Source organism: Erpetoichthys calabaricus, chromosome 1 (genome assembly GCF_900747795.2).
Source record: "Erpetoichthys calabaricus chromosome 1, fErpCal1.3, whole genome shotgun sequence".
Taxonomy (NCBI): domain Eukaryota; kingdom Metazoa; phylum Chordata; class Cladistia; order Polypteriformes; family Polypteridae; genus Erpetoichthys; species Erpetoichthys calabaricus.
Window position 1 is genome coordinate 63,448,708 of NC_041394.2, and position 22,841 is coordinate 63,471,548.

The window sequence follows — 22,841 nt, forward strand, 5'->3', positions numbered from 1 at the left end:
TTTCTTAAAAATTTTCAGTAGCAAATAGAACTTTAATGAACATTTAGTAAGAAACTCTAAAACAATTTATGGTACATAATGACTTGCTTTTGGAAAGCTAATCACTTTAAAAAAAAAAAATTAAAAAGCCCCTAATTGAAATTTTGATTTAGCTGAAGAGGAGGCCTGTACAGACCCAGGAGTTCCTGCTGGTAGCACCCGAACTGGAGATAACTTTGACATTGATGACAAGGTGACATATGAATGCAAATCAGGGATGATTTTATTTGGATCCAAAGAACGGGTTTGTCAGGAGTCTGGAGAATGGACTGGCTCAGAACCAGCCTGCTACTGTAAGTGCATCACTAGGTCTTTTTATTTCATGCAATAAAAACACAAAGTTTCCGGTGTTTATTGAGTATTTCATACCTATCAATATTTTGTTTCACCTGGTGTATTTATTTGAAAATGCTTTTCCAAACATGTGCATATGTTTTAAGAGTAACATTTACATTTAGTAATATCCCAGTATAATATGAACTCATGTACTAAAATATTAAATTGGCTTATGATTATTTATCTTGATTTATTAAGTGACTGCTCTCCACTTAATTAAATCCTTTCAACTTACTTACTTACTTATGCCCTCCACCCCTTCCGGGGTATGGGCCGCCAAAGGTAGATCTCCAGAGGTTTCTGTCCTGAGCCATTCTTTCTAGTTGACTCCAGGTGTAGCCCATCCTTGTGATGTCTGCCTCGAGGTCGCATCGCCAGGTGTTTCTTGGAAAGCTTCTCTTCTGCTTTCCTTGGGGGTTCCATCTGAGAGCCTGTCTGGTGATGCTGGTTTGCATAGGGTGTGCTCTATCCATCCCCATCTTCTCTTCCAGATTTCTGCTTCTACTGAATGTTAGCAGGTCCTTTCCCATAGATTAGTGTTACTGATGGTGTCTGGCCAGCGAATGTGGAGGATCTTTCTGAGACAGGTGTTGATGAAAGTCTGGATTCTTTGGGTGGTGTTTTTAGTTGTCCTCCAGGTTTCGGCCCCGTACAACAGTACTGACTTCACATTTGTGTTGAACAGACGGATCTTGGTGGTTAAGGTCAGTTCTCTGGAAGCCCAGATGTTCTTGAGCTGGATAAAGGCGGCTCTTGCTTTACCGATCCTTGCCTTGACGTCTGTATCTGTTCCACCCTGCTGGTCGATGATGCTGCCCAGGTAGGTGAAGGACTGTATCTCCCCCAGGGAACATCCATTTAAGGTGACTGGGTTGTTGCTGCTGGAGTTGATCTTAATAATCTTTGTCTTCTCCATGTATATGTTGAGTCCAACCTGTGATGATATGGCTGCCAACACATTTGTCTTTTCTTGTATCTGCTGCTGACTGTGGGAAAGAAGTGCAAGATCGTCGGCAAACTCTAAGTCTTCCAACTGGATTCCATTCCTGCGTTCACTAGTGGATGTCTTCATGATCCAGTCGATAGCGATGAGGAAGAGGAACGGGGATAACAAGCATCCCTGTTGGACTCCCGTCTTCACTTGGAAGGTGTTGGTGAGCTGCCCTCCATGGATCACTCTGCAGGTTATTCCCTCGTATGAGCTCTTGATCAGATTGACCACCTTGGCTGGGATGCCGTAGTGCCGGAGGAGCTTCCACAGGGTCCCTCGATCCACACTGTCAAACGCCTTCTCATAGTCGACAAAGTTGATGTACAACAGTGTATTCCACTCCAAGGACTGCTCGACTATGATACATAGCGTTGCAATCTGGTCTGTGCATGATCGATTCTGCCTGAAACCTGCTTGCTCATCTCGTAATTGTGGATTGACAATGTCCATCATCCGCTTTAGGAGGATCCGGTTGAAGACCTTGCCTGGAACTGACAGGAGTGTGATGCCTCTGTAGTTGTTACAATTACTTAGGTCTCCTTTTTTTGGAAGCTTGATTAGGTAACCCTCCTTCCAGTCAGTCGGTATCTCTTCCTCCTCCCAGATCTTCTCGAAAAGGGGGTACAGCATCTTCACAGATGCTTCCAGGTCTGCTTTTAGGGCTTCTGCTGGTATGTCGTCAGGTCCAGCTGCCTTCCCTTTCTTCATCAGGGTGATGGCCTTCCTGATCTCTTCTCTGGTCGGCTTACCGCAGTTAATGGGGAGATCTTCGTTGGCTGGGTTGATGTCTGGAGGGTTTGGTGGTACTGGTCTGTTCAGAAGTTCCTCAAAATGTTCAGACCATCTATTCATCTGCTGTTCTAGTCCTGTGATGGCCTTTCCCTCCTTGTCTTTGACAGGTCGCTCTGGCGTGTTGTATTTCCCAGATAGTTTCTTAGTTGTGTCATACAACTGTTTCATGTTACTGTTGTACACTGCCTGTTCTGCTTCAGCTGCCAGTCCGTCTATGTAGTCTTTCTTGTCCTTCCTAATGCTCTTTCTTCATTGTTCTATGGGCTTCTGCGTATTCCTCTTGGGCCTTGGCTTTTGATGCCCTAGTCCTTCTGTTATTGACTGCCACTTTCTTCTGTTTCCTCTCTTCTATCCTTCCCAAGGTCACAGCTGTGATCTACTCTTTGTGATGTTGTTACTTCGTTCCGACCACTTCTTGACAGGCTGTTCTCAGTGTCTCTTTTACTGCCTGCCAGCTGATCTGCACCTTACTTCCTTCCTCTTCCTGGTGCCATTCTTGTAGCACCTCAAACTTGTTCTTCAACTGAAGTCAAAACTCTTCCCTGACGCTGGAGATTTTTAGACGGCTGACATCGTACTTCACTCTACACTGTGTTGTTTCCTTCCAGTTCTTCTTCAACTTCAGCTGCATGCTGGCTACTACCAGGTGGTGGTCGGAAGCCACATGTGCTCCTCTTCTAACTCTAACGTCCTGAAGGGATCTTCTAAACTTCTTGCTAATGCAGATGTGGTCAATCTGGTTCTCTGTCAAGCTATCTGGTGATACCCAGGTGCTTTTGTGGATCCTCTTGTGAGGGAAGATGCTGCCTCCGATGACCAGGTTATTGAGCGCACACAGTTCTGTAAATCTCTCTCCATTATCATTCATCACTCCCAGCCCATGGATCCCCATGACTTGTTCATATCCTGTATTGTCGGGTCCGATCTTGGCGTTGAAGTCTCCCATAAGGATGACAATGTCGCTGGCTCGAAATGTCTCTATGATTTTCTGCAGTCTGTTGTAGAACTTGTCCTTTTCTTTTTCATCAGAGTCATTAGTTGGAGCGTAACTCTGGATGACGTTGAGTTTTATCTTCTTGTGTTTGGTTCTGAAGGATGCTGTGACGATTTTGGGGCCGTGTGCCTCCCATCCAATCAATGCCTTCTGTGCTTGTTTGGACAACATGAGGCCTACTCCCTGTGTATGGGTTGCATTACTCTCTTCATGCCCAGAGTACAGCAACAGTTCTCCTGTCTTCAGTTGTCTCTGTCCGACTTGTGTCCATCTGGTTTCACTGATGCCCAACATGATCAGGTTGTTCTTTTTCATCTTGGCAGCTATCTGTGCCGTCTTTCCTGTCTCGTACATGGTCCTGACATTCCATGTGCCGATAAGGGTTCTCCTGGTCGAAAGAAGGTTGGTCGGCTCCATTGCTTCCTTCCGGCTTTCACCCTCTAGCGTCATGTGTCTCCGAGTTGTCGGAGATCCTTCATTTCCCAGGAAGTTGGTCTCTGTTTCTCTTTTTGGCGTTTCTATAGCGGTTAGAGTTTTTATGGGGTGGAGTTGCTAGCCCAACGCCCAACCCTCCTCCTTTTTCATCCGGGCTTGAGACCGGCAATGGCGGAGTTAATTAAATCCTTTCAACACATTTGGAAAATTAATGCTTTTTCTATTTTATCTCATTACTTTAAACTTGACTCCTTTATGTAATGAAGAAAGCTTAGATAAGGAGTAAAAGGCACTGTAAATCAAGGATGATACTGGAGAACAAATCAAAACATTCAAACAAGGCGACTTGAATTGAAAGTCCAGAAAATCAGTCGGAACTGGCTCCTGCCGGGCACATATTGCTTGTGGACTTTGTCCTGACTCCCAGAGTCATAAAGTGCATGGTTGATCAACATGTTAACTAGTTCAAAATGAGCTCAGCATTAAAGGTGTTTGACTGTTGATGATCATGCATTAAAGAATTAATATTCTAACAAATTTTGAAAAGTTAATTTAAAGTAGGCAAAAGGTAATAAAGAATTACTTTATAGTTCTGTGATGATTGAGATGTGCAAAATATAGTGTTATTTTGTGGTGCAATGCTGCCCCTTCCTATGAATTATATGATCATTGTATATTAATAGGGTGGCACAGTGGTAGCACTGCTGCCTCGCAAGAAGGAGACCTGGGTTCGCTTCCCAGGTCCTCCCTCCATGGAGTTTGCATGTTCTCCCCATGTCTGCATGGGTTTCCTCCCACAGTCCAAAGACATGCAGATTAGGTGCATTGGCGATCCTAAATTGTCCCTGGTGTGTGTGTGTGCCCTGCAGTGGGCTGGCACCCTGCTCGGGATTTGCTCCTGCCTTGTGCCCTGTGTTGGCTGGGATTGGCTCCAGCAGACCCCCGTGAATTATGAATTATGAATAATGGATGGATGGATGTACTGTATATTAATAAAATGTATCATCCATCCATTTTGAACCATCTCATTTTCAGTGTGCATTAATATTTGCACCCAAAATCCTTGGAAGACTGGCTTCCTTGGCTGATTTCTGGCTCCTGCTTTTAGCTGACTCATTTGAATCAGTTTTCACTGATTGATTAATTTATAGACTATAACACTTACGGTTATGTACTCGGTAGAGCTGCTATCTCATGGATGCAGAATGCTAGGTTAGAATCAGGCACCCAACTGAGTTTGGACATTTGCCTTTGCATTCATTATTTGATAACATTTACAATGAAGACTTTCTGCTCACCTTTAGAGATCACATTGTCCAGAACCCTTAAGGATCTAGTATGGATCAATTGTTTTTTCTCCTAAATCCCCAAAGATGTGTGGGTGAAGTTTAATTAGTGATTTCAAACTGGTTCTGTTTCAAAGAGTTTGCGTGTATACATGGGATTTGCTGGCTTGCTGTCCAAGGCTGTTTCCTGCCTGGTGCCAAATGCTACCAGGATAGTCAGTGGCCCTCTACTTTAGTAGGTTAAGCTGCTTTGAGAATATAAAGTTAAATGCCCACATTATAAAGGAAGGTATATTATAACTGTACAGTCATTTCTTTTGCAAACTGAGGACATGGACATGATGCTTGCACATGATTTGCTCATTGGATTTATAAGGGAGTTGTAATATAACTGAAATTACAATTCTTCCTGTAATCACCAAGACCTGTGAAACATTCCTCATGCTCATGTTTGTAACTATATATATATATATTGGGCATTTTTGACTTTATACCATCAGATCTGTCTTCAAGCGGAAACAGGATCCAAAACAAATAATGACTTTCAGTTATCATCTTATATAGGAGACTGGCTGGAAGGGGCGGTGCTTCAGCCAACATAGAAAAATCAACATCCTGGCCAATGCATAAAGTATTTCTCTCAAGGTAGTAGCAGTTAAAGATTGTGGTTTATCCTCATCGTTACCTGTCTTTCTTAGCTGTCCAAAGCCAGCATGGTGCCCTCAAGGCTTGCATGTGTAGCATATAGGTTTTATTGTTTATATAGCTTTTATGTATATCATATATAACATATTTTGCCATCAAGCTGAAAAAGGAGGCCTTCCGTGTATGGTTAGCATGGGAGACTCCCGAAGCAGCAGAGGGGTATCGACAAGTCAAAAGGGCTCTTCAAGGGGCAGAACACCTGTTTAGTGTTGCATGGTCATTGGGAATGGTAGACCAGGATGATGGTCCACATTTTTAAAAAGCTTGACAGGAGGGCATGCTCTTACTACTGGGTCATCGAACTCCTTAGCTTTAGTTGAAAAGCTTATGTCAGAGTACTAAAAAGGAGACTCTGTCCAGTTGTGGAACCTCAGATCCAGCTGGAGCAATGTGGATTCCATCCAGTCTGTGGAAAGGTGGACCAGCTCTTTACCTTCATGAGGATTCTGAAAGGTGCATGGGAGTATGCCCAATCAGTCTACATGTGTTTTGTGGACTTGGAGAAGGAGTATGACTGTGTTCCAGTAGGAATGCTGTGGGTAGGTGGGTGCTGGGACAGTATGGGCTTATGGGGGCCCCTAATATGAGCTATTTGGTCCCTGTATAATCACAGTGATAATCACACTATTTCCAGTGAGTGGGAGACTCCACCAGGGCTGTGCTTTGTCTCCTGTCCTGTTTGTGATTTTCATGGACAAGATATGAAGGTGCAGCCAGGGAGGGGAGAGTTGTCCAGTTCAGTGGCCTTAGAATCTCATCACTGCTTTCTGCAGATGACATTGTCCTGTTGGCTTTGGGCATGCATTGGGATGGTTTGCAGCCAAGTGCGATGTGTCAGGGATGAGGATCAGCACCTCCAAATCTGAGGCCATGGTCTTTAGTAGGAAAAAGATGGATTGTCCTCTCCGAGTGGGAGGTGAGTTGCTGCCTCAGGTGGAGGAGTTTAAGTACCTCAGGGGTCTTATTCACAACTGAGGGGAAAAGGGATGGTAAGATAGACAGATGGATTGGGGCGGTGAGCACAACTATCCAGTCGCTATACTGATCTATAGTGGTTAGGAAGGAGGTGAGTCAGAAGGCTGAGCTCTCGATTTACTAGTCAATCTACATCCCTACCATCACCTTCACTCAGCATGTCCTGCCCATAAAACATTCTACAGGGAGGCATCCAGGAAGCATCTGTATCAGATGACCGAACCATCTGAATTGGCCATAAGCTTTGGGTAATGACTGCAAAAATGAGATTGCAGGTACAAGTGGCCAAAATGAGCTTTCTCCACAGGGTGGCTGGGGTCTCCCTTAAAGACGGTGAGAAGTGTAGATAACTAGGAGAGGCTCAGAGTAGAGCAGCTGACCCTCCACTTTGAGAGGAGCCAATTCAGGTGGTTCGGGCATCTGATACAGATGCTCCCTGGATGCCTCCCTGTAGAATGTTTTATGGGCAGGACATGCTGAGTGGAGACCAATGAAGACCTAGGGCTTGCTGGGAGGATTATACCTTCCAGATGACCTGGGAATGCCATGGGATCACACAGTATGAGTTGGCAAGAGTGGCTGGGAAAAAGGACCTTTGGGCCTCCCTGCTAAGACTGTTGTCCCCCACAACCTGGCTTTGGATAAGCAGTGGAAAAAGGATGGATGGATATATAACATATGTATGTATTTTACATATATACAAAATATATGTATGTATACAGAATACCGTAGTACTGGCACTGAACAATGATAAATTCTCATTCTTTACATTCCTCGCTGAAATTAGAATGACTGTTCTAATTGGAATTTCTTTTTGAATTTGGCAGGTTTTCTGTTTTTGTACGCACCCCTTCAGCTGGCACTGAAGCTGCTCAGTTTGTTAGCAGACCATGACAGACAGACCATGGTAAAGAGTTGGGGCACCACCCTGGTGACCATGTTTAACTGACGTGAAAAACAATCACGATAAACACACAATATTTGTGGAAACGTCTTTTCAGACATGAGATCCCAGGATGCCGGATTTTCTGCTCTTAATTCCTTCCGGCATTAAGAGGAGTGTCCAGGTGGATGGACATGAGAAGTAACGTCAGTGATGTTATAGCCATCAATCTTCTAGTATAAACAGGGAGGAAAATATAAGGCATTAGCACACAGCGCCAACCCCTGGAATGGCAGAGAATTTAAAAATCACCAGAGCCTTAAACTGTACTCTATGCACATACACATGATTATATAAATGTGATTTAATGTGTTGTTTAACTGCCATTTTAACTCATTTTTACATTACATCTGTTACCACTGGTGAACTGTTACTGTGTTGCATAGTTGCATGTTTCTAATTTGTATTTTCTCTTATGTTACAGATTCTTATACATATGACACACCAGATGAAGCAGCGTCTGAACTGGGCTCCTCTCTCAACGCTTTGTTGGAGGTGTCAGACCCTGAAAAGCCTAACATTAAAAGTAAGTTAGAGGAAACTTTAAGCCAGGAAGACTTTCTACTATTTGTGCACTTTTAAGAATGCTGTTCTTTAATGACATTTTATGGTTCTTTACTGGGTTGTATGGTTCCTTATAGTTCCAAGCACCATTTCATTCTGGGAAGGGTTATTTGCATATGAAGTTGGTTCTTTATGCTTTGAAAAACTTACTAATATGTAGAAAAAAAGAAAACTTTAATCTTTCATGTATGGTAGGCCACATAGTAGGACACTAACAGATCAAGCAAGCCCGAACTGAGTCTGTGTGATTGTACATATGCAGAAAGAGTCCTTTTAAAATTATAGGTCATTGGTATTTCATAAACCTAATACCATCTTTATTGTTATTTACTATATGGAGCCTGTTATAGATCTAAATAAATAAAGGTTCTCTCTGGAACGTTCATGTGGATGGGTCTTTTTGGGAACCAAAAATTGTTCCCCTATTGAAGAACAACTCAGGCACCTTTATTTTTAAGAGTGTAGTTTGAACTTACCAGTAATAAATACCCAAGCCCTGTTCAGGGTTACTTGGTATTCAGTGTTTAATGAATATTCAATCAAAGTTAAAAAGTAACACCAAATTAACTTTGATCTTTGAATTTCAATCATTGGCGGACCATTCAGCACCATAGTTATTATTCCATTTTCTATGTATCGTCTTTCATTCAAAACAAAACAGCAATGTGTTTTTTATTCTATTCCACATTCAGATTTCTTTCTTGCAAAAAAAAGCAATTAATTCTTTGGAGAAGTTGCAGGTGCAAATCCGCTTGTTAGAATTAAAAGATGAAAAATAACAAAGCGTAACATCCTCATTCACCACTTGAACCAACTGATTATCATAGGCAGCAATAATTTAGAACTGTTGGTTAACCTTGGGAAAAGATAGTGGAAACCTAACAGAAGTTAATTTTGTTGTGGATTAAGGAATTGCCTTCTTTCTTCTTAAAATATTTAGCATATCGTCTTGAAACATGTCCATTAATTAGAGTCTAGTGCAGTCTCTTAAAGTAATAAAAACTATGCTGTCATGTTCAAGCCATCATCATAGTAATGACTGAGGTTGACACACAAGATTCTAAAGTGTAGACATCTTCACAGCATGTGTGCCTCACAAGCCCAAAGTTGAGGTAAAGTTACAACCCCACTGGCTGTTTGTTAGTAAAAGATTCTGTCTGGATGAAGAGTAAAAGGGAAAGCAATTCCAGTAAATAAGAAAAAAGATATGCAGTTTAATTCTTTACATTTATTTAAACATATGCACCTATTTACAATTCCACAAAAAAGCATAATGTAAGCAATAATAAAGTTTCAGTCATAATATTGTCTGAAATAATAAAGAGAAAAATATTCAAATAACACAAATAAACCTAAAGTCTGAAAGTTATGTTTAATTAAATCAATTAATCATCAAGTAATTAAGAATTAATTAGTGCTAGTTCAATACATTAAAAGTATAAACATTACAAAATACTATAAACCAACTGTGTTGTGTTACTTGACAACTCTGAATTGGCCCACAGTGGGTGTGTGCCCTCCAATAAACTGGCACCCCATCCATATTTGCTTCTTACCTTGCTGCTTCAAGAATAGGCACCCACTCCCTGAATTAAGCAGAAAATATATGGATGAACAAAAGGTAATAGAGTATATCTTCTGCAATTCTTATTGCACTAAATATTTTGTTGGCTTTTTACAGCTTTGGTTCTGATGTGACAAATCTAGCCTACAATAAAAAGGTGTATTTTAAAATAGATAGATAGATAGAGATAGATAGATACTTTATTAATCCCCAACGGGAAATTTACATACTCCAACAGCAGCATACTGATAAAAACAATATTAATTAAAGAGTGATAACAATGCAGTGCAAGTTAAAAAAAAAAAAAAAAAGCAAGGTGGAGAGTGTGAGGTAGGTATAATAGACAATAATCTTGTATAGTGTTAACGTTTACCCCCCCTTGGTGGAATTGAAGAGTCGCATAGTGCGGAGGAGGAACGATCTCCTCAGTCTGTCAGTGGAGCAGGACAGTGACAGCAGTCTGTCGCTGAAGCTGCTCCTCTGTCTGGAGATGAAACTGTTTAGTGGATGCAGTGGATTCTCCATAATTGACAGGAACCTGATCAGCGCCTGTTGCTCTGCCACGGATGTCAAACTGTCCAGCTCCGTGCCTACAATAGAGTCTGCCTTCCTCACCAGTTGTCTAGGCGTGAGGCGTCCCTCTTCTTTATGCTGCCTCCCCAGCACACCACCGCGTAGAAGAGGGCGCTCGCCACAACCGTTTGATTGAACATTTGCAGCATCTTATTGCAGATGTTGAAAGACGCCAGCCTTCTAAGGAAGTATAGTCGGCTCTGTCCTCTCTTGCACAAAGCATCAGTATTGGCAGTCCAGTCCAATTTATCATCCAGCTGCACTCCCAGGTATTTTTAGGTCTGTACCCTCTGTACATAGTTACCTCTGATGATCACAGGGTCCATCAGAGCTCCTTGGTTTTGCTAGTGTTCATGTGTAGGTGGTTTGAGTCGCACCATTTAACAAAGTCCTTGACTAGGTTCCTATACTCCTCCTCCTGCCCGCTCCTGATGCAGCCCACGATAGCAGTGTTGTCAGTGATCTTTTGCATGTGACAGGACTCCGAGTTGTATTGGCAGTCCGATGTATATAGGCTGAACAGGACCGGAGAAAGTACAGTCCCCTGCGGCGCTCCTGTGTTGCTGACCACAATGTCAGACCTGCAGTTCCCGAGACGCACATACTGAGGTCTGTCTGTAAGATAGTCCACAATCCATGCCACCAGGTATGAATTTACTCCCATCTCTGTCAGCTTGTCATGAAGGAGCCGAGGTTGGATGGTGCTGAAGGCGCTAGAGAAGTCCAGAAACATAATTCTTACAGCACCACTGCCTCTGTCCAAGTAGGAGAGGGATCGGTGTAGCATATAGATGATGGCATCCTCCGCTCCCACCTTCTCCTGGTATGCGAACTGCAGAAGGTCGAGGGTGTGGTGGACCTGTGGCCTCAGGTGGTGAAGCAGCAGCCGCTCCATGGTCTTCATCACATGTGACGTCAGAGTGACAGGCCGGAAGTCATTCAGCTCACCAGGACTTGATACCTTTGGGACTTGGGTGATGCAAGATGTTTTCCAAAGCCTTGGGACTCTCCCCTGTTCCAGGCTCAGGTTGAAGATACGCTGTAGAGGACTCCCCAGCTCAGATGCACAGATCTTCAGCTGTCATGGCGATACTCCATCTGGACCCACTTCTTTGCTGGCCTGAAGTCTCCTCAGCTCTCTGCTTACCTGGGCTGCTGTAATTGTGGTGGGGGGGAAACTCTCTCTTATGCTGGTATCAGCAGAAGGATGGGTGGAGGATGCAGTACTCTGAGGTGAGAGTGGGTTAGGGAGGTCAAACCTATTAAAAAAAGTTGTTCATAAGGTTCGCGCTCTCCATGTCTCTCTTGATGGTGGCACCCCGCTTTGAGCTGCAGCTAATGATGATCTTCATCCCATCCCACACTTCCTTCATGCTGTTATTCTGCAACTTCTGCTCCAGCTTTCTCCTGTACTGCTCCTTCGCCACCCTGAGGTGGACTTGGAGTTCCTTTTGCACGCGCTTGAGCTCATGCTGATCACCGCCTTTAAAAGCCCTTTTCTTCTGATTCAAAAGGCCCTTGATGTCACTTGTAATCCATGGCTTGTTGTTAGCATAGCAGCGTACTGTTCTTACTGGAACTACAATGTCCATACAGAAGTTGATGTAGGCAGTAGTGCAGTCAACAACCTCCTCAATGTTCTCACTATATGATCCCTGCGGGATATCCCAGTCTGTAGTTCCAAAGCAGTCTCTCAGAGCCTGCTCTGCCTCAGGGGACCACTTCCTGAATGAGCGTGTGGTTGTAGGTAGTTCCCTCACTCTTGGTTTGTAGTGAGGCTAAAGCAGAACCAGGTTATGACCTGCTTTCCCAAGCACAGGCAGCGGAGTGGCGCAGTATGCGTCTTTAACGTTTGCATACAGTAAATCAATAGTCCTATTTCCCCGGGTGTTACAATCCACATACTGGGAGAAGGCAGGTGATGTTTTGTCCAGCGTCACATGGTTAAAGTCTCCAGAGATTAGCACAAGCGCCTCGGGGTGCTGTGTTTATAGTTTAGCAACAGCAGCGTGGATGACGTCACCCACTATCTCCACGTCCGACTGAGGAGAGATGTAAACAATAACAACAATGACGTGTCCAAACTCTCTGGGCAAGTAATAGGGACGCAAACTTACTTTTCTTATTATGGTTTTTAGAGGTTTTCATTCTCTGACTTTGTATTTTTTGTGTATTGTTTATTCAGTTTGCTGTTTTATGTGTATTAATTTGTGTTTTGTCTTTGTAGAGTTCCATATTACTCTTCCTTCCCCATTTGTATTCTTTATTGTGTAGACTTTATCTGAATGCCTCAAATCCCATAGACTTACTACTCTTTGAGTTATTGTACTTTATGACAACTCCTCACCCTCCTTTCTACATCTAAAACCTCAGGTAATTAGGTAGAGTAAAAAGACAAGCAGGAGTTAAGTTAAAACTTTAAGTAATATATTATTGATAATATACATAAAATAATAACAATAAGCCAAATAGAAGTGAATACTGGCGACCGTACAACCTGATAAATGCTGATATTTCAAAATGAACTTAAAGAGTACTTCGAGAGGAAGCATTGAATTGCCTGATAGTAGATAAGACCCCCATATGTGTCTTAGCACACCATGGTGGAATGAGCCTGTGGCTAAACGTGCTCTAAGAGAGCGCCCCCTGGAGGGGATGGAGGGGATTTTTCATGATTGACATCCAATTTTGCCATCATCCTCTTTTACACAACAGCTGCCAGTGTGTCCTTGGTTTTCACAGTGATGGAGCAGGCTATCGTGATAAAGTTGTTTAGGCATTGTGCTTCTATTGAGCTCAAGTTGCTTCCCCAGGAGAACATAACATAGAACATTACACTAGCTACTATGGACTGATAGAGCCCTTCCAGAAGCTTGCTAACCTACCTATTCCAACATATACTACCACATTCAATACAAGGAATTAGAGAGTACACAGTAAGTACAAAAACACAGTAATAAATGCTTTATCTGAATATAATTGGGCGGCACGGTGGCGCAGTGGGTAGCGCTGCTGCCTCGCAGTTGGGAGACCTGGGGACCTGGGTTCGCTTCCCGGGTCCTCCCTGCGTGGAGTTTGCATGTTCTCCCCGTGTCTGCGTGGGTTTCCTCCGGGCGCTCCGGTTTCCTCCCACAGTCCAAAGACATGCTGGTTAGGTGGATTGGCGATTCTACATTGGCCCTAGTGTGTGCTTGGTGTGTGGGTGTGTTTGTATGTGTCCTGCGGTGGGTTGGCACCCTGCCTGGGATTGTTTCCTGCCTTGTGCCCTGTGTTGGCTGGGATTGGCTCCAGCAGACCCCCGTGATCCTGTGTTCGGATTCAGCGGGTTGGAAAATGGATGGATGGATGGATGAATATAATTGAAAATCAAAATTCACCCAAAGCTCTTGAAAGAAGAGTAATGTGAACAGTAAGTATACAAGACCAAAAAGGGAACAATCATAAAACAATTTTTTAGCAAAAATGTGTTATAACAAAGACGCTACATTTTGAAAACAAATCATACTAGTACTCTGCTTTTGTGCTTTTGAATGCTGATGAAATTTCTCTTTTCTTAATAGCATGACCTTTTCTCATTCTGCTTTTTATTTATTATTAAAGAGACACGTTACCTGTCAAAGGCAGGTAATAGAATACATCTTAAAATATTTGATATTTGGTATCTCTTTCCTTAAATGTACTTTCAGCACCTGGTATGCCTTTGCATCTTCTTGTGTTTGAACCTCCCTTGCCCGACACTCTCTTGCTCCACTGTGTTTCCGTAAAGTTTGCTTCTCAGACTTTGATATTCCTAGGCAGAAGTGAGTAGAGTAGCCAAAAATTGTACTCAAGTAAGAGTAGCGTTACTTCAAAATAATATTACTCAAGTAGAAGTTAAAAAGTAGTTATCCAAAAAATGGCTCAAGTAAGAGTAAAAAAGTATTTGGTGAAAAGACTACTCAAGTACTGAGTAACTGTTTGATCGTAATAAATGATTTATTTTTTTTAGAAATGTTGTAATAATACAGACAAAAATATAAAATAATGTGCAAATTCTGCTATTTCCAAATAATAAAATAAAAAATGAGTAAAAATAAATAACATCTTTACAAAATAAAGATGCACAAATAACACAAAGTTCCAAATCTCAGTTTTTCACAACAAAGCTTTTGAAGCCAATAGCTACAGTAGGTAACATGTATGATTGAACAGTGCAAACTACTTACAGTGACAAGATATACTGTACACTGACAATATAATATTACATATTCACTTGGACTCCAAATAGCACAGTTGATAGAAAATAACATTAGAACAAGGCAGCTTGTGCACGTACAAGAAGTCTAACTTTACCTTGACTGTCTATGTCTGTGCATGTTTGGTTAAAACGTGCTTGTTCTTCACTCAGTGAAGTGATGGTTAAGCTTCAGCAGGATCTGACTTCTCATTTTTCATGTATTCTTTCTTTCCCTGTCCGCTGTCTGTGAGGAGTTTGTGCCGCTATGCTGCCACAGTTTGTGTGTGGTCATGTGACTGCATGGCTACGTCTGATTTGTGAAACGGAGCCATGTGATTAATGTTGCTACGTCTGATTAGTGAAATGGAGCCATGTGATTATTGTTGCTACATCTGATTGGTGAAATGGAATCTTGTGATTATTGTTGCTATGTCTGATTGGTGAAACAGTCATGCAGTAGATCCACTGCTGGCTTCTCTCTGGCAAAAATATAGCGTATCTAATGGAAAAAAATAACGATTCGAGTGTTGCCCAATGTAGCGGAGTAAGAGTAGCGTTTCTTCTTTACAAATGTACTCAAGTAAAAGTAAAAAGTATGGTGCAGTAAAACTACTCTTAGACGTACAATTTTTTTAAAAAGTTACTCAAGTAAATGTAACTGAGTAATTGTAACTTGTTACTACCCACCTCTGTTCCAAGGCATCTTCTTCATCTACTGTCTACTTTAATTTTTTCTGTCTTAGAAGACGACTTTCAGCGTATCTCCTATGCCTTCGCTACTACTTGAATGCCTTGGACTCTCTTGTCCGGCACTTCCTTTTTTCAATTGTGTCACCAAAGCCAAACTCAAGAATCAGATTGCTCTGAGGGACCAGACACACACACACACATACATACACACAAACAAGTGTTCTGTCAAAACTCTTCTTTAATCTCCATTATGGTCAACTGAATAAATTACAAGTTGCCATTGGAACTATTGGGGTGCCAAACCGATCATCCACATTTCTCACAAAAAATATAGGAAACAAAATAAGGGCTGCTATGCGTGCAAACAGAAAGTCAGGTTAACAGACTATGAGGGTGTGAAGGTAACTCCGTCCCGTCTCTGTTTCAGTTAAAGTCTTCTCTCATCAGCATTGGGATTTATAGCATTCATACCCAAAGGGGTGGAGTCAATTGCCCTCATTAGGCATCCTCTCTGTGCTGCGGTAGGAATAAGAGAGGAAAATGTTAGCACCAGCGCCCTCTTTCAAACAGAAACAGTATTACATACTGGAGAGTGGTCCACAGACATGTATGCACATTTTTTTCTCATGATATTGTAGCTTTTGGTTTGTAGAATTTCCCAGAAATTTTTAGATTGCATTCAATTCAGTATTTTAAACCATGTCTGATTTTGATCCATTTCTGTTTTTGCTTAATAGAGGATCATTCAAGGAGGATAATCTTAAAGCAAGGGAGCACACTTCACATCTATATTGTTTTAGATACATCAGACAGTGTTCAAGAGGAGTTTGAAAAATCAAAAGAGAGTATAATGGACTTGATGGACAAGGTAGGAAAGCACTGCAACATGTGTATGAACCAATTTAAAAATGTTTCTATACAACTGATTATTTTTCTTATTTCAAAACAGATAAGTGCATATGAGGTTTCCCCAAAATATGCAATTTTTTCCTTTGCATCAAAAACAATAACAGTTGTTGACATTGCTGACAAAAAGATGGATCCTGCTCAAGCCAGACAGAAGCTAGAAGATTTTCAATCTACAGGTAACTTTTTTTTCAGTTTTCTGCAGCTTTTGCTTTTAATAGTTTAACTTTTCACAACATGCTGTTTGTCCCCCTTCTTTAAAAGATTATTTTAGATTTTAAAATTATTTCTTCAGAAGCCTGTTGTTTTAGTGAGCTTTCCCGACAGCCTTCTAGTTTTAGATATGAACTGTTAATGAGTGTCAGACTGGCATTTTGGAGTAGGCAGCTGGGAAGAGAAAATGTCCCAATTAATTTAAAGATAGAGGTTGTTTTGTCTTGGTAGAGTAATATATTACTCTACTTTCCCCTTTTGTATTATTAAAATGTAGCCTTTGTCAGAATGCCTCCAATATCACAGACTTACCAATGTTTCTAAGGTATTGTACTTTACAACTTCTCCCCACTTTCCCTTCTACATGTATAACCTCAGGCAATTAGGTGTAGTAAAAGACAAGCAGGAGTTAAGTTACAATTTAAATAATGTATTATTGATAATATTCATAAATAATAATAATATGCAAAGTACATTTGAATATTGGCAACCATACAACCTGATAAATGTTGAAGGCGGCACACAGACTTGTTAGTTACTTAAATGTCTCTAGTTAAGGCATCATATTGTGGTCAGCTTTCTTCAGAATATGCCGCAATGCCTGTCTCAATATGGCTGCTGAGCTGTGCTCTTCATTGTGTTGTTCTTTTCAGTTCATGGTGTGAGATGGTCTTTCATCAGTTTGGTGTGAGAGAGAGAGAGAGAGTGAAGTAAAGCAAGCAAATTTATAGGTTTTCTGTCCAACCCCTACAGCCAGTAGGGCATCGTGGTACTTAAAGGCCTCTGATAAAAGACAGTTCCAAACAGCCATACTTCAGACCAATGGGGGGACAGAACACCTTCATACCTGCCCTCCAAACCATATGTTAAGGTAAAGCTTGGCAGTTCGGCAGCCTGGCTTTCCTGTGGGTGTTGACTTCCTCCAACCCTGTCGTAAAATTACAAAGAGACTTAGTCCTAAAAGGGGGGAAGGGGTCCTTAAACCATCAAACCATTGCTGTTATTATCTATAATGTAACACTAACATTACATTGCTTTGTCTAAGTTTCAAATAAACATACAAAATATTTATCAACTTGTATGCAAAATTTCACATCACAACAGAGGTAAATGAATATACTTTAAGAGGAACCATTCAAACATTTGTCAGCTTTTGGCCTCTTTAGTGTCACTATTCATATTATTCATTAAATGAGCTCAGTTGTCAAACGTGTTTTAACCGCACTATTTTTTACCTTGATAAATGTAAAGTATAACATATAGGAAATATAAATGTTAGGTTTGAATACACAGTGGGAGGTCTGAAAATCAAAAGTACACTTTATGAGAAGGATTTAGGAGTCATAGTGGACTCTAAGCTATCGACTTCCCGACAGTGTTCAGAAGCCATTAAGAAAGCTAACAGAATATGAGGTTATACAGCACAATGTGTGGAGTACAAGTCCATGAAGGTTATGAAGCTGTAGCTTTATAACAGACTGGTTAGAGCTCATCTGCAGTACTGTGCACAATTTTGGTCTCTAGGCTACAAAAAGTCCAGAGGAGAGTAACTAGGCTGATTCCAGAGCTACAGGAGATGAACGATGAGGAAAGATTAAACGAGCTGAGCCTTTTCAGTTTAAGCAATTAAAGATTAAGAGGAGACATGACTGAAGTGTTTAAAATTATGAAGGGAATTAGTACACCGGATTGAGACTTTTACCTTTAATTGATTTCACAAAGGACATAGGGACACAGCTGGAAACTTGTTAAGGGTAAATTTCACACTAACATTAGGAAGTTTCTTCTTTACACAGAGAACCATAGACACTTGGAATGAGCTACCAAGTAGTGTGGTAGACAGTAGGACTATAGAGACTTTTAAAATTAGAATTCTTATTTTGGAAAAAGTAAATGGATAGGACTGACTTGCTTTGCTGGGCTGAATTGCCTATTCTCATCTAGATTGTTCTAATGTTCTAACATTTACAGTGTTCTTGTTCACGCTTGCTCACTTCTGTTTGGTGGGAAAAGAGTATTCAAATATTCCAGTTAGATGAAGCAGTTATTAAAAAGTTGCATTTAGCTTTTAAAATTGCAAAGTTTATATTATGTTGCTATATTAAAATCAACATAATTTAAAAAGAGAGTTATCACCTTTAAGTCTGAGGTCATGGCTCTGTCTTAGAAAATGAGTGTCTAAAGGTCTAAGGTTAATGTACCATTCTATTGAAACATGAATCCAAACTGGATAACACTTAACTTACTAATCAGTTACAAAAGTTGGGTAGAAAATGAAAGAAAAAAAAAAAATCACAGACTAAAGAAACACAACGGTTATTGAATTTAGTGTCAGTCGGTATTAGCATTTCAGTAATCTGGGAGGGCTCTGGAGTAGAAGAGCTGTTCAAAGTATTTTGAACATCTGATGAAGGTGCCATGCAGCTTGGACATTTATCATACATAACCAACTCAGAAGAGATTCCAGGGCATATTCTGCACGTAAAAGAGTTTGTAATGAAGAAACTCATGGGAGTTTGCCCAGACATTATTGTTATGGTTGCCAATGTGAAAGGCAAAAACAAGGTCAATAGTCTCAAAGACTTTCCCTGGAAATGATGGGCTTTCAGGAGAGTCGCGGAAATAAAGGACACGAGACAGGCAGGGTTTTAAGCATAGATTTCTGCAGATTTTCATCACAGTTATGTATATTCACCCAAGGGCAGTGGCAAGTGGAGCCGTTAACACCATCCCCAGAATGATACAGTGGCTTGAATCGCTGTCTCACGACTCTCCAAATTTTATCATGCGAGACTTGAACCAGTGTGCACTGAACAAAATAATTTGCAATTTTTACCAATATATCACTTGTCCAACTCGTCACAACCATTTGCTTGATCAATACTACAGGAACATCAAAGGCACTTATGAATCAAGAGGTTATAGGATCATCGAATCATTACTGTGTCTAGCTTATTCCAATCTACAAACCCATTTTTAAGATAGCAAAGCCAGAAAATAAATTAAAGTCTGGGATGACTGTTGAGTGCCTGCATGGCTGTTTTGAGGGCACTGACTGGTCAGTGCTAAGAAAATCCTGTGCTGACATTGATGAACTGACGAACACTGTAAGCTGCTCTGAGAGGACACCATAATACCAATGAAATCAACCAAAATATACCCTAACAACAAGCTATGGATTACCAGAGATGCAAAAGAATTAATAACACAAACAAATAGGACATTTCAACATGGAACATTAACTGAACAGAACGAATTACAGAAGGAGGTGAAACGTGAACTAAAAAAGGCAAAGGACAGAATAGAGAATGAACTGATAACCTGGGCTCATTATGGAATGGCATGAAGATAATAGCTGGCATTCAAACAAAATGCAATAGTTGAGTTGAATGTGGCACGGGTCAAAACTGACTTTCAGCGCAAAACTTGAATGAGTTCTATTCAAGATTTGAATCACAGTTTTTTGCTTCAGAAATAAGTCAACAAAAGAACAGACTGAGGACTGGAGCCAGGAGTTGGCCCTTCTTTGACCAGAGTGATGTCAGAAAGGTCATAAACAAACAAATATCAAAAAAAAAAAATCTCAGGTCCAGACAGAATAAGTGGCCGTCTTCTCCACCATTGAGTGGAGGAGTTCTCTCCAATATTCCACTCCATATTTGAAATGTCCTTGGATTTACAGCAAGTGCCCAGCCTATGGAAACAGGCAATTCTTATTCCATTGGGAGAAACTGTACACCCCAAAGCAATAAGTAAGTTTAGACCAATAGCATTAACTTCTCATATCATGAAATCCTTTGGGAAGATAATTAAGAGACAACTATTTAACAAAACTGAGGCTCTTCTGGACCAATCTCAAGCTATTTAACACAACTGAGGCCCTTCTGGACCAATCTCAAGCTTTTATATGCTTGGGCCACATGGCCTTTGAAGATCTGAAGTAAGCTTTGCCAACCATCGATAGCTTCCAGGTTATTGGCAGGTTCCCCTTTATGGAAATGATCCACATTTTGAATTCCAAACAATTTGTTCTTCTCTGCCATGTTTCTAGGAAATAAGCAATTGTTTCAAATTTGATTACAATCTGATGCTTTCTTAATTGACTTTCCAAGTGTTTTATACACTTGTTTTCTTTAGTTTGGGGGAGTTTAGGTGGCCCCTTTGGCACTGCCTGAGTTAGGTTCAAAGCAGTGATTGTCCTCCCACAGCATTTGACCAGCATAGTTTACTTAAAATCCCCACTTAAAATCTGATTTTATGTAAAAACTAGGGTAAAAAGTCGGGAGTGAACTCCCCTAGACTTTCTTGTATACTTAGATATGGGGATGGATATTTGAGGAGTAAACCAGAAGAAAATGATTATATTTTTATATTATGTACATTAAAGAACCATCAACAACAAATCAAATCAAATTAACAATATATTGAACAATTATTATAAAAGTAGGGTGGCATGGTGGCGCAGTGGGTAGCGCTGCTGCGTCGCAGTTAGGAGACCTGGGTTCGCTTTCTGGGTCCTCCCTGCGTGGAGTTGGCACGTTCTCCCTGTGTCTACGTGGGTTTCCTCCAGGTGCTCTGGTTTCCTCCCACAACCCAAAGATAAATAGGTTAGGTGCATTGGCGATCCTAAATTGTCCCTAGTGTGTGCTTGGTGTGTGTGTGCCCTGCAGTGGGTTGGCGCCCTGCCTGGGGTTTGTTTTCTGCCTTGCGCCCTGTGTTGGCTAGGATTGGCTCCAGCAGACTCCCGTGATCCTGTAGTTAGGATATAGCGGGTTGGATAATGAATGGATTATAAAAGTAAAGTTGAATAAATCAGACTCTGCAGTTGCATGAATAAAAGGTAATGTACCACTTCTGGTTTACGGAAATTGCTGAAAAGTTGATAGAAATCTACATTTTGTACCTAATACTTGTATGCAAAGTTTGGTTGACCTAAGTGAAAGTTTACTCAAGTTATCGTGTTTACATATTTATACACACACAGACTGACACACACACTGACACACTGACAGAATTCTAAAAATAGTATTTTCGGACTCAGGGAAGTCTAAAACATCGAGATTCATCAAAATCCCGAAATGGAATTTTTGGAGGTTTCTAATACTTTCCCTATACTTTGTATACAGGTAGTACTAGGGTGTTGTACCGTGTTAGCCATTATGAATGTAGAGAAAAGCCAAGCAAAATGACACCTTTTATTGGCTAACTAAAAACATTACAATATGCAAGCTTTTGAGGCAACTCAGGCCCCTTCTTCAGGCAAGATGTAATCAACTGATTACATCTTGCCTGAAGAAGGGGCCTGAGTTGCCTCGTACATCTTTCCTGAAGAAGGGGCCTGAGTTGCCTCAAAAGCTTGCATATTGTAATCTTTTCAGTTAGCCAATAAAAGGTGTCATTTTGCTTGGCTTTTCTCTACTTTGTTTACAAGAAAGTCAGGGAGGTCTAAAACATCGAGAATTGTCAAAGTCTCGACATCAAATCTTTGGGGGATTCCAATACTTCCCCTATACTTCGTACACGAGAAAGTAACAATAGGAAGAGCAAAACTCTTTATCCAAATAGATTTATAAAACAGAAAGATTAAATATTAGTTTAAGTAATATGTATTAGAGATTTATTGCCCTTAATGTTGTTTTTTTTTATTTCAATTTTGCTTCACAGAACATGAGGATCAGACTGGAACAAATATAAGGGGTGCAATGGAGAAAGTATATGTGATGATGAGTGCTCAGAAAGCAACACTGAAAGACTTTAATGAAGTTAGGAATGTTATCATATTAATAACTGATGGTATGTTGAAATTCATCAAGCTTAGATGTTACCTTACCGATAATCAATTTTTAGATTTTTAAAAATGTCTAATGACACACCAGGTACTGGTTTTGGTCTCAGAATTATTTAATATTCAATGGTTACAATAGTGTGCAGACATTTAAAATTCAAGCAGTGTTGTTTTAAAAGTGATATACATTTTTGTACTGCAGTATAACATTCTGAATCACTGAAATGTTTTTCATTTTTAGGAAGAGTGAATATGGGTGGAGATCCTTACCCTGTTGTCAGGCAAATTCAGTATCTAGTTGGGACAAATGCTTCAGGAGATGCAAGAGATGAATATCTGGGTAAGATTTTTTTTTTCTTTTTAAATCTGGTATCCTTTATTGAATATTACATTTTTGGCAAACAAGTAAATAAAATGTATTGTTTTTTCAAGTTAAAAGTAAGTACTATGCTGTTATTATAATGGATTAATTTTAACTCAAGACTCCCAAATCTGTAACACTTTAGTTTAGGTACTGCAAAAATGCATCCATTACTACTTTACACTTATGAAGTAACACTTTGACACAGGCTTTTTTTGGTATTCATAACAGTTATAAAACATCAGAAGAGGGGTTATTAATCTTTGTGCAGTTTGGCATATTGACATGATAGTAAATTTAATTATGAATTTGAAGGATTCACAAGTCTTATACTAAATATGTAATAGATAGTAAATTTAATTATTAATTTGAAGGATTCACAAGTCTTATACTAAATATGTAATATCAAGAGAAATCTCAGTTAAGCCACCTCAGACCACACCAAAGTCAATTTTTATTAGAAAGGTCACATT

The 22,841-nt window shown here is 40.5% G+C and overlaps 1 protein-coding gene across 1 annotated transcript in view; it reads left to right on the forward strand.

The window, feature by feature from the left end:
• Window positions 1-22,841, forward strand: part of LOC114650998 (complement factor B-like) — a 63,361-nt gene that overhangs the window by 13,505 nt on the left and 27,015 nt on the right. Inside the window, exons 4-9 of the mRNA XM_028800956.2 lie at window positions 153-332; window positions 7,921-8,022; window positions 15,841-15,971; window positions 16,053-16,188; window positions 21,887-22,015; window positions 22,249-22,347. Coding sequence (XP_028656789.2) covers window positions 153-332; window positions 7,921-8,022; window positions 15,841-15,971; window positions 16,053-16,188; window positions 21,887-22,015; window positions 22,249-22,347 — 777 coding nt within the window. The remainder of the gene's footprint in view (window positions 1-152; window positions 333-7,920; window positions 8,023-15,840; window positions 15,972-16,052; window positions 16,189-21,886; window positions 22,016-22,248; window positions 22,348-22,841) is intronic.